This window comes from Zootermopsis nevadensis, unplaced genomic scaffold, assembly GCF_977971745.1.
Source record: "Zootermopsis nevadensis isolate Lab colony 2312 unplaced genomic scaffold, Znev_1.0 Znev_ptg000005l, whole genome shotgun sequence".
NCBI lineage: Eukaryota > Metazoa > Arthropoda > Insecta > Blattodea > Termopsidae > Zootermopsis > Zootermopsis nevadensis.
Genome location: NW_028259137.1, coordinates 1,105,030 through 1,121,022, shown reverse-complemented (window position 1 = coordinate 1,121,022; position 15,993 = coordinate 1,105,030). Strand labels below are relative to the sequence as shown.

At 35.8% G+C, this 15,993-nt stretch overlaps 1 protein-coding gene across 4 annotated transcripts; it reads left to right on the top strand.

The window, feature by feature from the left end:
* Positions 1–1,740: 1,740 nt before the first annotated feature.
* On the top strand, positions 1,741–9,514 carry LOC147874781 (uncharacterized). 4 transcript variants are annotated; one of them, XM_087343303.1, is made up of 8 exons: positions 3,816–4,188; positions 4,497–4,763; positions 5,540–5,651; positions 5,886–5,996; positions 6,202–7,534; positions 7,642–7,751; positions 8,457–8,600; positions 9,219–9,514. In XM_087343303.1, exons 4-8 carry the CDS (start codon positions 5,916–5,918, stop codon positions 9,423–9,425), a joined length of 1,875 nt encoding a protein of 624 aa, XP_087199429.1. In that variant the 5' UTR covers positions 3,816–4,188; positions 4,497–4,763; positions 5,540–5,651; positions 5,886–5,915; the 3' UTR covers positions 9,426–9,514. The 4 variants fall into 4 exon arrangements, with proteins under 4 accessions (XP_087199428.1, XP_087199431.1, XP_087199430.1 ...); XM_087343304.1 differs by lacking the exon at positions 5,540–5,651 and having other exon boundaries at positions 3,815–4,188; XM_087343302.1 differs by lacking the exons at positions 3,816–4,188; positions 4,497–4,763; positions 5,540–5,651 and adding an exon at positions 1,741–2,480.
* Positions 9,515–15,993: the final 6,479 nt, after the last annotated feature.

Genomic DNA, 15,993 nt, shown 5'->3' with positions numbered 1-15,993 from the left:
TGGATTCCTTCCACTGTTGTGGCATCTCTTCCTTACCCCAAATTAACTGAATAAGCTTATGGATCCTCATATGCAACCCTTTGCCACCTGCTTTAATTAATTCGGCCGGAATCTGATCAATTCCTCGAGATTTATAACTTTTCAACTTCCCAATGGCTAGTTCCACTTCATCTAAGCTAGGTTCTGGCACCAACAGTTCAGCTGTATGCATTTTAATCTGTCTAATATCACCAGTATCATGAACATTTAAGAGCTCGCTAAAGAAATTTTTCCACCTATTCACAATTTTTATTGGATCTGCAAGCAAATTGCCACTATCATCCTTTACCAAATTGGTCTGGGGTTGATATCCTTTCTTAAAGTTATTAATGCCTCTGTACAGGTCTCTGATGTTTTTTTCCTTATTATTTGTCTGATGTAGATTATATACTATGTATAATTTGAATTATATACCAACAACTTTGGGGGTACAAAGTTGGAAGAGAAATTATATCTGGGGGTACGCGAACAAAAAGTTGTCAGTGGAACCACGGTTCCGGAGAATTTGACGTAAATACGTCTATACGGAAAGGAAGTTTATTTATTGGTTTTATTCTAAATATTTCCTTTATACCCGCTTTACAATTGAGTAAAGTTTGATTAAGACTTTGCTTATTTAACTAGAATTAGTTACGCTTAAGATGGGTCTGTGGTAGATGAATGTAATGTAAAGTAATGTAATGTAATGTAAAGTATCGAAATGTAATGTAATGTAATGAAATGTTTCCTAGGTAACAATAATACCGAGTAAACAATTGACGTGTCCAAGGTAACATAATAATGCAGTTACAATTTTTCGTTCCACTTTTTGCCGAATGACCCTTCCTCATAGACGTATTTACGTCAAAGAAATATATATTACTTTATGATATACACTGAATAATCAGTAATATAATTTATTTAATTTATTTTAGATGTAGATTATATACTATGCATAACTTGAATTATACACCAACAACTTTGGGGGTACAAAGTTGGAAGAGAAATTATATCTGGGGGTACGCGAACAAAAAAGAAATGGTTGAATACCACTGCCTTAGGGGACCTGCCCAACAACAACGTTGGTGAGTGCGTCCGCATACTCGCTTCTGTTCAATCCTTGGAGTGAAAACAACTCCCTACCAACTGGAAAAGCTAATTGTTACAGGAAACGTGCAGTCTCACAGACTGACTGACGACGAGCAGACAAGGCAAACAGCTGATCGCCCACAACTCGTCATGCCATATCGTAAATTGCCTCGACGACTACAACGAAACATCGTTAGCGTTTAAAATTAGTCAGGAAATAAATGGACACTTTCAGTTGTTTTCCAGTTTTATCCGCCCTGTTTTCATTTCGACAATACATCATATTAAACTTCCACGGTGGTCTAGCGGTCAGAACGTTAGCCTTGTAATCTTGGAGTCCCGGGTTCAATTCCCGGTCATGCTTAGATTTATAACTTGTGTTGGGCAAGGCCGTGGTCTAGGCATCACGGAGTTTTCCTCCAGGGGTTTCTCCGGTTTCTTCGTGGCATCTCAACAATTACTCCATTCACACACAGAAGAAGGCAATGGCAAACCACTTCTGGATCATCTGCCAAGAACGTATATGAACAGGTCCCAGACCGAGAAAAGGATGGAAGGATCCTGTTCATATGGACCTGTCCTCATACAGAACACTAAATAATAATAATAATACTATATATAAGAACTAGCGTAGCTGAGTCAGTATAGTGACTGGCTATGGACTGGTCGACCGGGGTTCGATCCCCGACGGGCAGCGGATTTTTCCTCAAGCCTGCTGCCCACCCAGCCTCCTATCGAATGGGTACCAGGGTCCTTTCGCGGGGATAAAGCGCGGCCAGTGCGTGGTACTGACCACTCGCCCCAGTCTAGTGCTGAGGTCAAGAATGAGTAGGAGCTATACCTTCTCTCCCCCCCAGCGCCTACATGGCCACCAGATCACAGCAGCTCAGTCGCCTTCAATATTTCTACTATATATTTACTTCCTGTCTTTAATCATATGTCATTTTGTTATCGCCGCTTGTAGGATATTCTAAAATATTATTTGTTCCATCATGGTCAGGGGCAAAATATCGGCTAATCACTGAGGCAAGCTCCAACTCGTATTGTTGGTCTTACCCATTGTTGATAATGTGGCCCGTTGCTAGGCATAATAAATAAACAACAAAGATTTGTTGTGTTGCAGTCAGAAGAAGCATAGACCTGCAAAGTCTAGATTAACAGAAAAATAATTTTGAGTACAATTGGTACTGTGCGAGAACAAGAACATTCATCTGATGATGACATTCAATATCACGATATGGAACACGATTCTGAACTGGATATTTCTCATAATCCATCTCCAGTTGACCAAGGAAACAACCCCTCTGACTCTGTTGATAGAGAAGGACACGCATCAAAATCTTCTGGAAAGAATCAAAAGGGGAATTTGCAAGGTAAAATTAATTTCCAGTTGCTTATTCTTCTTATTCTTCTTATACTATAAAAATTTGTGATTAGTCGTTGTCTTCAACCAATTTGTCGTCAAAAAATGACGTCATCAACAATGTCAACTTACATTTTTTTATACTCGGCATTGTTGTGGAACACAACAATGCCAAGTAAACAAATAATGCTTCACAACAAAAACTATCAAAGCCAGTCGCATGATCTCTGCTCTAGAAGCAGCATGTCGCATTCTTGAATATTGACTGACAGTTGGCCTAAAACATCAGAAAAGTGAAAGAAGAAGTTATCAAGTATTTGAAGTACCAACTCCAACAACTCCTACAAGGAAAACTGATACTCATTCGATATATTACGATTACGAAAGTATTATGAAAACTGACTTTTGATCGATTTTAAGACGAAGATTTGCAGGGGTGGGGCTGGACAAAGAAAGTTGACTGAACAAGAACGGTTGGTCTCTGAACAGCGACGTAAAGAACTACAACATCAGACCTATTTAAGAAATAAACAAAAGCGAAAGAAGGCTTACATTGATAAACGAGACCATATTGACGACATATGTAGAAAAACAGACGAAGATTTGCAAGGGTGGGATTGGCCATAGAAATTTGACTGACCAAGAACAGTTGGCCTCTGAATAGAGACGTAAAAACTTAAACATCAGACCTATTAACAAGTAAAGAAAAGCAAAGGGAGATTTACATTGATAGACGTAGAAAAACTTATTCAGCAAGAACAGAAGAGCAAAAAGCAAACAAATGATGATTTGCAAGGGTGGGGTTGGACGTAGATAGTTGACCGACCAAGAACTTTTGGCCTCTGAACAGCGATGTAAAGAACTCAAACATCGGAACTATTTAAAAAATAAAGAAAAGCGAAGGGAGATCTATATTGATAGAAGCAGGAAAACGTATTTAACAAGAACACAAGAACAAAAAATCAGACGAAGATTTGAAAGGGTGGGGTTTTACGTAGATAGATAACTGACCAAGAACTGTTGACCTCTGAACAGCGACGTAAAGAACTAAAACATCAGAACTATTTAACAACTAAAGAAAAGCTATGGAAGACATACATTGATAAACGTAGAAAAACTTATTCACCAAGAGTAGAAGAGAAAAAACGAAGATATGTATGAATTGGGTTAGACGTAGAAAGTTGGCTGACCAAGATCAGTTAGCCTCTGAACAGCGAGGTAAAGAACTAAAACATCAGAACTATTTAACAAATGAAGGAAAGCGAAGTAAGACTTACATTGATAAAAGTAGAAAAACGTATTCGGGGGGTTAGTTTAGTTTCTTACTCAGGGGTTAAAACACTTGAATGAGACACTAAACTAACCCCTCAAAGGGGAGTTAGTTTAGCGTGTTACTTAAGATTTCAAAACGCAACCAACCCCCCAGAAGAGGGGGTTGGTCAATTGTTTTAACCCTCAATTCGGGGCGGTTAGATTAGTTTCTTACACAAGGTTGGTGGTGTTTTACAAACTTGACCAACCCTCCCTAGGAGCTCCGAAAGGAACACAACAATGCCAAGTAAACAAATAACGCTTCACTACCAAGCCAGTCACATTATCACTGCTACAGAAGCAGCACGTTGCATTATTAAAAATTGACTGACAGTTGGCCTAAAACATCAGAAAAGTGAAAGAAGAAGTTATCAACTATTTGAAGTACCAAATCCAACTGCAACAGGGTAAAGTGATACTAATAATCCTACTCATATATACTCGATATATTACGATTACGAAAACTATTATGATCGATTTTAAGACGAAGATTTGCAAGGGTGGGGTTGGACGTAGAAAGTTGACTGACCAATAACAGTTGGCCTCTCAACAGCGACGTAAAGAAGTAAAATATAAGATAGAGACAGGTTAGTTTAGTGTGTTATTTAAGATTTTGAAACACAACTAACCCTCCCCCGAAGGGGGGTTATTTAAGTTTTTAAAACGCAACCAACTGTTGGCCTCTGATCAGCGACGTAAAGAAGTAAAATATCAGATTACAGGAAGCGCTCAGAAAGGATTAGTCGCCGTTGTCGTCAAAAAATGATGTCATCAACAATATCACCTTATATTTGTTTATACACGGAATTGTTGTGGAACAACAATGCCGTGTACACAACAATGCCGAGTAAACAAATAACGCTTAGTACCGAGCCAGTCGAATTATCACTGCTCCAGAAGCAGCACATCGCCTCCGAACAGCGACATTAGACTATTTAAGAAATGATGAAAAGTGAAAGAAGACGTTGCCAACACCAACAAGGTAATCTGATACTGAAAATAATATTCATCCAAGTCATACTGCTCTTCAAGGGTTAAAACACTTGAATAAGACACTAAATTAACACCCCTCGAGGGGGCTTCGTCAAGTATTTTAACCACCATTCGGGGGGTTGTTTAGTTTCTTACTCAAGGGTTAAAACACATGAATGAGAAACTAAACTAACCCTTCCGAAGGGGGTTAGTTTAGTGTCTTACTCAAGATTTTTAAACGTAACCCGTTGGTCAAGTGTTTAAACCCCCCAATTTGGGGGGTTAGTTCAGTTTCTTACTCAGGGATTAAAACACTTGAATGAGACTAAACTAACCCCCAATTGTTTTAACCCTCAATTCGGGGCGGTTAGTTTAGTTTCATACACAAGGTTTGTTGCGTTTTACAAACTTGACCAACTCTCCCTAGGAGCTCCGAAAGGAGCGCCCTGCTCTAGTCTACTATAAAAATTTCTGATTTCGTCGTCGTCAATAAATTACGTCATCAACAATGTCAACTATAAAAAAACTCGGCATTGTTGTGTTCCACAACAATGCCGAGTTTAGTGTCTTACTCAAGATTTTAAAACGCAACCAACCCCCCCGAAAAGAGCTTTCTGCCCTAGACTATAAAAATCGTTGTCGTAAAAAAATGACGTCATCAACAATGCCAACAGATATTTGCTTACTCGGCATTGTTGTGTTCCACAACAATGCCGAGTAAACAAGTAACGCTTCACAACTAAGGAATCAAAAACTATCAAGCCAGTCGCATTATCACTGCTCCAGATGCAGCACATCGCATTCTTGAATATTGACTGACAGTTGGCCTAAAACATCACAAAAGTGAAAGAAGACGTTATCAAGTATTTGAAGTACCAACTCTAACAACTCCAACAAGGTAAACTGATACTCATTCGATATATTACTATTACGAAAACTATTATGAAAACTGACTTTATGATCGATTCTAAGACGAAGATTTGCAAGTGGGGGGTTGGTTGCGTTTTAAACACTTGAACCCCGAGGAACTCCGAAAGGAGCGCTCTGCTCTAGTTAGATAAATCAGCTGGTATAGCAAACGACAATGTTGAAGGTCTTGAAAAAGTATTCGTGTTAATTGCATTAATTTCAGACATTACACCCACACACACAGCAATCTGACATGCAGTCCGTCATAACAATCTCAAGTGAGAGAAGACATCGAAGTACTGAAAGCGATGAATTTGTTGAACTTCCCATTGAGGTAAGGATTCTCAACATCTGCAGTGGCATCTAATCAGTTATGCATAAGATTATGTGGTGTATGACCTTGAATATTTTATTGTGACGTGTGCTTTAATTTTTCGTTTTTAAAAGTTGAAGCTTATGTGGTCACCTCTTAAAAACATTCTACTAAGACATATGTTTTTCATTGACTTGTTATATTTTAAATTGTTTTCATATTCCAGATTATAATATACATCCTGGAGTTCCTGCCTTTGTCAGACAGAATAAATGCCTCGCAAGTGTGTCATTTGTGGCATAATGCATCAAAATACCGCAAACTGCATAGTAATGAAGTAGTGGTATTGCAAGATGACCTCACTAGACCACTACAAGTCTTCGAAAATAGTCTTGGAACATTTCCGCATTTTGTGTTCAAAAACGTAAAGCTAGGAGAAATATTAACTGAATTTTGGGATAGATTCTGTCCACAAATGCAGTCTCTTTCCATAGGATATTGTGATATATCAGAAAAGACCTTTGTGGATATTTTATTAAAGTGCTCACATTTAAAAACTCTCAATGTGAGAGCTTGTCCTGATCTTTTAAAGTCAGGAAGGGTTCTGGAGCAGAAATCTGATGTTATTCTGCTTAGTAACACTCTGGTCAAACTTAGGGAGCTAAGACTTGACTTCAATTCAGATTTGTCAGATGCACTTTTCAATAGATTCATGGCAATTGCTTCCAATTTGGAAGATCTGTCATTGACAAGATGTCAGATCTGTTTCAATTCTGAGCTGTGTAAGAAACATTACCCTGGTGACGTGTTAGACTCTGGCTACACAATGGCATCACAAAGTGTTCTGACATTCATTAATATATTACAACACATTGAGTCAAAAGCACGGAAGATTAGAAAGTTGAAGTTTGGTTTCACGGGCATTGATGATGCAGCATTGTCACAACTAGCACAAGTACCAGAACTACATCTTGAAACACTTGATCTTCGTTTTTGCGAAGAGCTGAACAATGCAGGCATACTCAGACTCACAGAGTACCAACAGAGTCTAACTGAATTAAATCTAGGTTATTGTACTGGCATTGGTGATGCTTCTCTCATAGCTATCTGTCACAACCTAAAGAACCTTTTAACGCTCAATATAGAGTTCTGCTATGCCATAACAGACACAGGCATTTCAGAACTTTGTCATCTCAAGAAATTAGTAAATTTAAACCTGTCAGAATGTATTCAGGTATCAAGTGAGGGCATTGAGAGGGGACTTTGCTCCTCTGTAAATCTGCAGTTGCAACGACTTAATCTTGCTGGACTCTCCTTTGGTGAGAGAACTTTGTGTCGTATAGCAGAGAACCATCCTAGGCTTATATATCTTGACCTTGGATGGAGTTCCAGAGCAGTGACAGACATGTCTGTTCAGGCCATTTTCCAACACCAGGTGTGGCTTCGAACCCTCAAACTAACAATGTGTGAGAAAGTAACAGATGCTGGACTCACAGGGATGGGGTTGAGAACAAGAGGAGAAGAAGTTGAAAGTGGCTTCTCGATTCTTAGATTGGAAGGTATGCAGAAAATGTTAATGTTTAAATACAGACTTTTGTTTGATCATGTAATTTAAGGATATCATCAGAAAAACTGATTTATGGTAATTATTTATTTTTTCCTTTAGGTTTGCAAGAACTAGATTTGTGTGGCTGCAAAGGAATCACAGATGTCAGCCTTAACTATGCCTTTAGTTTTCTTGAACTTCGACATTTACGTCTGAGCTGCTGCCGGCAGGTTAGTTTCATCAGGAAATTTAATATATCTTCCTTCTATTTGGTTTTAATAATATCTTACCCTTTATTCTCAAACACCAAGTCCTTCGCTTTTGATAAAATTGCACAGAAGGACAAGGGGCTTGTTAAAAATGATCATTTACAAAATTTTAAATGCTATTTTGACGTAAATACGTCTATAAGGAAGGGTCATTTGGCAAGAATGTGTTACGAAAAAGTGTAAGTTCATTGTTATGTTACCTAGGAAACATCATCTGTTTACTCGACATTTTTGTGTTACATTACAGCCATCAACAATCCTGAAAGAGCTGAACTGTGAATTGCTTATAGAAGAAGTGCGTCGTGGAGTAGATAATTTTGTGCTGTTGAAAACATTTTACAATATCACATGTACTTATCTTATATAATAATTGTTCAGTAATCTGTTGTTGCGTTAGTTTGTTGCGTCATACTACGTACAAGATGGATGATTATCTTACCTTACATTTCATTACATTACATTCAGCTACCAGCTTAACTAATTCAAATTAAATAAGCAATGTCTTAATCAAAATTATCTCGATTGTAAAGGATGTATAAAGGAAATATTTAGAATAATTCCAATATATAAACTTCCTTTCCGTATGGACGTATTTACGTCAAATTCTCCAGAACCGTGCTTCCACTGACAACTTTTTTCTTTGTACATTTTACATTCTGCTTTCAGGTAACAGATGCAGGCATCTCAGATCTGGCCTCAAAGAACCCAAGCATTGAAACCCTTCAAATGAACTTTTGTTACATAATCACAGACAGTGGCATTTTTGAACTTGTGAATCATTTGTCGAGGCTGAAACATCTTGAATTGCAGGTATATGTCACTTTATATGAAGCAAGTTAACTTGGCACATAACACATGCTGATAAAGTAAATAAGCGAGAACCCAGGATTGTATTTTTGTGGTTCCGCATGATTACTTCAGATTATCAAATTATTTTAATAAAATATGTTTTATAGAGAAGTCCTTCAGATCTGAAACTAAACAAAGTATTTTCAATCATAATAAATTAAATAAATAAAACATTTTAAGAGTAGAATCTGTGATAGATCATAATGGGTTATCAAATTAAAGTTTCACAGTGATACATTACAAATCTCCCCATAAAAGTATCTTCAAAATAAAAACCATATAAAAATAAAGTATTTAAAAATAATTACCATTTGGGGATATGGAAAATCCCCAGTGACATTGAATACCAAATGAAGGAGTTTATCATAAGACAATATGTAATTGTTATTCTGTGAAATATTACAATTTTGCATTTTATTACTGTTCAGTGATGGCATTATGTTTATCGTGGACAGTACGCAAGCAACTGTCTTATGATATGTTTACACTTTTCTTCAAACTTCTCTGGATAATTGATACATAGCAGTGTGATTCTTATCTGTTGCAAGTGCTAAATAATGGGTATGATCTCCTTTGCAGCGCTGCTGGAAGCTGACAGATGCAAGCCTTAGAGCAATTAGACAGAGATGTCGCAATCTGAAGTTCCTGGATATAAGCGGCTGCTCTGGCATGTCTCTAGAAGGGGCACAACATTTGAAATTATGCCTGCAGTCCTTGCACAAATTTCACACATTTCAACTTGCTTTGAAGAAATTTAATAAATCTAGTGTAAAGGAACGAATCTAGTACCTCCACCAGTGAACTTCTGTTCTTTATTGTGACACTAGTAACCGCATTTATTTAGTGAAAATGAAAATTTGGCAGCGAAATATAAATGTTTTTCTAGTGATAGGTTCATGCTAAAGATAATGACCAATAGAGAGAGCTTACAGCTTAATGATTCATGATGAAAGTTTTTGATTTTACAAAACCTTGGTTGAGGTTGGATTAAGGGTGTTGAAGTATGGACTGGAAACATCTGGTTGGGGACGCAGTCCAGTGATGGGCTCTTGTGAAAACAAAAATGAATGTTCGACTTCTGTGAGAAACAGAATTTACTATCAGGATGACAATAAGCTTTACAGTAAGGATTCTGTTTCACGGAGTTGGTCAGAAATGAGAAATAGGAAGGCATGTCAAAACTCTACATTGGGTCCAACCAGTCTTAAAAACCCTGGATTTTTGGCTCAAGAATCGAGCACCTTATCCCTACATTTCCAGGTCACCCATTTTAAGAGTGAGAAGTACTTGTATATCTATGTCAATGCCATTATGTACCATTTTGGATAACATACAAACTAGTCTTGTGTAATGAATCTCAGATTGCGGTCTCTGATATTCCCACCATCAAACTCTAATGCATGGCTGATTTCTTGGAGCTTCATCTACAGGACTGTCTAATGTGTTTTACATTTTTCATACGTCAGACCTGTCAGTGAATTTCCATCTTAAAACATTACCAGTTTCCTTAAACTGGTAATACCAAATTTCAAAAAGAAATTGTTTTATGAGCTGACGGGTTTCTACCATATCCAGGTGAAAGCTTACATTGCATTATCATAAATTATTTGTTTAAAGCAAACCAGAAGAAACGCTGCTTCAACTTGAACTGTTCCCATTGCACTGAGGCAGAAAGTGGCGTGAGCTTAGATTTAAGAAGCAGACTCTAGTTTTAACACCAACAAGACAGAAACTAAACCGATATTTTCTTGACTTTTCACAACAAAAATAAAACTTTTTATTATATGGGTATATTTTCACAGTGCTTACTTTGAGCCTCAAGAGTTTCCAAAAGATTTATCTGTCAGGCCATATCTAGAGAATACCGTTGTTGCACTGCAAATTAAAACCAACGGTTAGTGGTTTTCACATTTTCAAATATTTTGATTTTCCTATTCAGTGATTCATATTGCAACAAGCTCTCTAGTAATGATAAGTATTCGATTTAGACCACTTGAATATAAATTGATTTAATCCCTTAAAATTTTCCTACTCTTTCATTGCTGAAATGTTCAGTGTGTGATAATACGGCCATTTCTATGAGTAAACTGAAAGTGACTTCTGATTGTAACTTATCATGAGTTACGCAAGTAATGAATGAAGGTCTTTAAGGACAAACACATATATCACTATGTATAATAATGACACATGAAATTTAAAAATAACTATGGAATGCTGTTCATTTCTAAGATTCTTCTAGTGAAATATCATCAAATTTTTCATAGAATTAATTTATTTAAGGGCAGTGGTATTTTCAAAGCTGCCATGAAAGCCTGTCACTTTTGAAGAATTTTGATTCTTTCTTCAGAATCTTATTGTTGAAATTAATGTGTTTGTCCATCTGCCCCCTATTTCAGATTCAGACATTGATGTTACAGACTAACTTTCTAATTTTTGTGAAACTTGGTATTGCCATGTCACAGACTTGATGACTTCTGAGGTGGGGAAATACTAACATAATTCAGAGTGTGCTCTTCAAGTTCTGTGCCTCCAAGTCTTTGTATGTACGTATAAGAGAAGGTTCAAACTTTAGAGGCTTAACTCCATTGCTTCACAGTTACGAATTTTGTTTAAATTGCACAAACTATAATTTAATGTGCTTAATAGAAACCAAATAATGTTAAATTAAAAATTATTTAATCATATGTAAGAATGTGATTTGTAAATACTCTCAGGAATATGTAACACACAGTGTAATGTAAATTATTACTGATAAGTGTTTTTCATATTTTCTCGGCTATTGTGCCAGTGTAACTAATTGCAGAATTTAATAACTGGAGACTGGTAATTTTTTACTGTTAATATAGTATATAAAATGTATAGTGGTTTTCAGTGTTGTATTCTTTTTATGAGTTGAATTTTATCTACATGGTTATTGATAATATAATTATTATAAAGTGGTATAAATGTCAATAGTATATAAAATTTGAGTTTCTTCTCTAATTCCAACCAAAAATCTAGTACGACGTAACAATTATTAAAATGTGTGGATTCTTTATCTTCGTCAGCATTGATATTGTAATAATTGAAAAGCGGTATAAATGTAGAAAATGTAAAAAATATTGTGGTTGTTAGTGTTGATATTAGTAACATGTGTTGGATCTTTATTTATGTCAGTTTTTCCTAATTATAAAAAAGTTATTCAGTGTCCATAGTATACAATATACGAGGTGTGATCGGAATGTTTCCAGACAGCGTATAAAAACCCGTACACTTATCTCAGGTATTAAATTCATCCATCACCCTCGAAGTAGTTCCCCTGGGAGTGAACACAACGATCCCAGCGCCGCTGCCAAGCCTGGAGGCATCCCTGGGAATCTTTCTTTGTCAGCCTGTCAAGCACCATCTGCGATTCTGCCTGAATCTCTTACCAAAGACTCGCCAAAACGGCTACGAAAACCTATGAAATGGTAAAGCAAGCATTTGGGGAGTCCGCAATGGGTCGTGCACAAACGTTTGTGTGGCATTCACGTTTTAAAAATGGCCGAACCTCTGTCGATGATGACGAGCGTTCTGGACGACCATCTTCGAGCACAACGCCCGAAAATGTTACGAAGATTCGGCAGGCCATTCACGAAGATCGACGTCGTACCATCAACGACTTGTGCGACATTGTTGGGATAGGCTATGGGACCTGTCAGCTGATTCTACACCTGCAATCTATGTTCCTCCCTCAAAGTGAGAGACCAAGTTTTGCAACCATACAAAACAACAGGAAGAAATATTGTTTTGTATACTTTAATCTTCAGGTTTTTAGAAATCATACAGGAAGACAAATATTTTGAACTGGAAGTAGGAAGCATTTCAGAATGTAGTCTCGTCCAAATTACCTCATGAATATCATTTTGATTTTTTATTGCTGTTCCCAAATATTTGAACTTTGTTACACTTTCAAAGGATTTATCACCCACCCTAATATGATTTTTCCTGCTAACATGTACCTAGATTTTTCTTGATTTACTTCTGGCCCCACCTATCTACTAGCCTCTAGTAAAAATAAATTAACATCATCAGCATATGCCAACAGCTGATGGGTCCCATTCAATAGCAAACCCCGCTGCCTATCTCAGACTTTCTTAATGGCGTTTCACCTTGTTTCAGGCTGTTCTTGATTGAAAATGAGTCAGATAAATATTTTGCTACAGGTTTCTTTTAAGCACATTTTTATTATATTCACCATCTTCTTTAGTGCAAGGTTTAATGCAAAGTTTAATTTAATATTTAACAACAGAATCTATACTTCAGTTTGGAGCAAAATGGTGGAAAGGAAGAACTGGCAAGTGCCATTCAAATTTTGTATTTTGTATTCATGCGTATAGCCCCAAAATGTTTCTGTTAAGATCATGCTTATTTATGGGTGCGGAGATGAAATCATAGCAATTTTCACAGTCCATGAATGGTATTCATGATACCTTATATGAATTTAAATCTCTCCTTAAGAAGAAACCACATGAGTTCGTTATTGCATGGCATAAGCACAGTTCATCTACAATTTGAAAGAAGGTGCTTTGCTTACTGTGAAATGCCTACTTTCCTTTATTGCATTCCCTAACATTCTCAGTTTGTTTACAACATTGCCTAAAACACTGTTTGATCTCATCAAATTTATGACCTGCAAGTCTTTAGCCATGTTTGTCTGCATGTTGGTACAACTTGCAGTTTGAAACTTATGGTGTTACTCAATTTCATGTTACCTGTAAGTAGGGTCCATTTGTTAGTGCAACACACTAAAACCAACAAACCAGAAGATGTATGCAGATAAATGGGGTTTGCCAACAGTGTTTTACAATGAGTTTTGCATTTGTATTGCTGTAAAAGAATGGCCACCATCTGACTGACTTTAAATATGAATGCATCTAGGTCAGTTTTATAAAATACCATAACCCTCAGACTTCTTGTATTTCATAATCATTTTTTTTTTGTTCACTATTTATTTTTAAACATGATATTTACAAATACTTAGTTTTTTAATTTTCAAATCCAGAAACATGGGTGTGTGTTACATACGAGTAAATGTGGTATATATTGTACTTTTTTTAATATAGTGATCACAGAGCGACATGTATTATTTTGTGATTATAAAACAGAGTGAATACACTTCCTATTATAACCAATACTTAAAACATGTTGTGATGAATTATTTGTTAAACATTTTATCATCATATGGGTTTTGTTAAGTTATTTGCTGTTGGAGGAAAGTAATATATATATATATATATATATATATATATATATATATATATATATATTATGAAAATCAATTGTCCTATTGTTGTACTGCAGTATTTAATTTTTCTCCAGTTTGAGAAAAAAATTCTGATTATCTTTATTTGATTTTACTTCAACCTTTTGTTTCCTACCTGTTATAAAGGATCTGACTCATTCTGCAGTTATTTCTTGAATGCCATAAAAATGTAATTTAGTTAACAACAGTCAAAAGCTTTTGCTGAAATATAGAATATTCCTCCAATATAAATTTTTGTGGTTAATAGATTTTAATACATTGTCTGTTAGTCTGAATGCTGTATCTTCGGGGGATAAACATTTTCAAGCCAAATTGCACTAGGATCAGTATATTGTTAGAATGCCTACAACTTCTTAACCTATTGTAAATAACCTAATGTCAATCATGTACGGAAAATTTCTTAATAGTAAAATTGATCTGTAGTTTGTCATGCTAATTCACTATTCTTGTTGAGTGGTGTTAGTACTGACATTTAAGATGTCTAGGAAAATTCATCCCTTTTTATTATGTTCCATGTTTCTATTTTATACCTGAGTTTACTGAGTTTTCTGATATGCTGCTTTTTAGACTCTTCATAACATTATTCACTATTTAACAATATTTAGTATAAAATGCTCTTATTTTTGAGATCATTACTGTTTTATTGTAGATAACACCTTCTTTATATTTGCAAGATATTTTTATATTTGTGGAATCTAGTCATTCTCAATTTTGCCTAGCAAATCAAGCATATACAAACATGAGTTAAACTAATTGTTGATACCTTTGTCATTTTAAACAGATTCCCATGTTTCAGTCTTGAGAAGAATTAAAAACTGCTTGATTGTTTAATTATTTACTTTCCTTTTTCTCTGCTGTAACCATATTAAGTTTCCTTCTGCAGAATTATTATTAATCATAAGACACCGGGAATCATGGGAGAAGTAGAAGATGGGCTAAATCTCTTAGAATCCACAAAAATATTATTACTTATTGTATCTGAGTCATTTTGAATGCTTGTTGCAAAACTTGCAGTGTGTATAAAGTTAAGGAAATTTGGGGGAAGCGGTCTGAACTGGATTCCTGTGATTTTGGAGGGGAATTAGTCTTCTGTGAACATGGGTTCCATGACAAAACCATACAAGACAAAACCGCACACGAAAATTGCGCACAGAAAGAAGCTCACTGTCATAAATGCTCACACGAAAATTACTCACACAGACAAATGAATCTCTAGTTTCCATAGACTGTCTGGAGGAACTCTGCTCTATGTAAAATTTGTTAGTATGTTAATGTATTAATGTCATACTAATGTATTGTATAAAGTGAAGCTTTCGCGGCGACAGAAGTTGATGAAAGACTCTCGGGTAACAAGCCGTGTCAGGTGGCTGAATGGTGAATTAACCACGGAAGAAATTGTTCATTCACCATTCATCCACCTTATGTGGCTTGTTACCCCAGAGTCTTTCATCATACTAATATATTCTCATAACAAATAAGCAAGCTGATTTAATATATTACCCCACATTTTTACAGCTTCTTAACAAAAAAGTTTCGTTCACAAAACTTCACTTCTCAGTTCTATACTTAGATAGTTTAGCCCAATGCATGTCTTCAAAACTTTTTTATTAAGTTGCCTACATTCATTTATCCTCTCTCAAAACGAGAATTTCCAATCAAAACTCTGAATGTATCACTTGTTTCATTAAATGCATGCAGTATATCCAGCATATTGATTGTCTTCATTTAACTCTTTACATCCTAGTGGTAATTAAATGCCACATGCTTCAGTAATCAGTAACTCTGCATTTTCCAACTGGGTATATTTATGTACTTCATATGATTCTCAGAATATACAGTAATTATTTCTGTAACAGCATTTACCAACTGGTCTATGCAATGGTGAAGGGCTGTATTCTCTTTGAGGTAAGAAATTAATTCTAAATATTAATATCAGCTTTGGTCAAAATGTTAATTAGACATAGAACATAAAATATGAAACTCTTAATAAAGTAACTTTATTTATTATTCTTCTGCCTTGTCTCTTTGACATCTTATAATTTATAATATTATTTACATAATAATAATAAT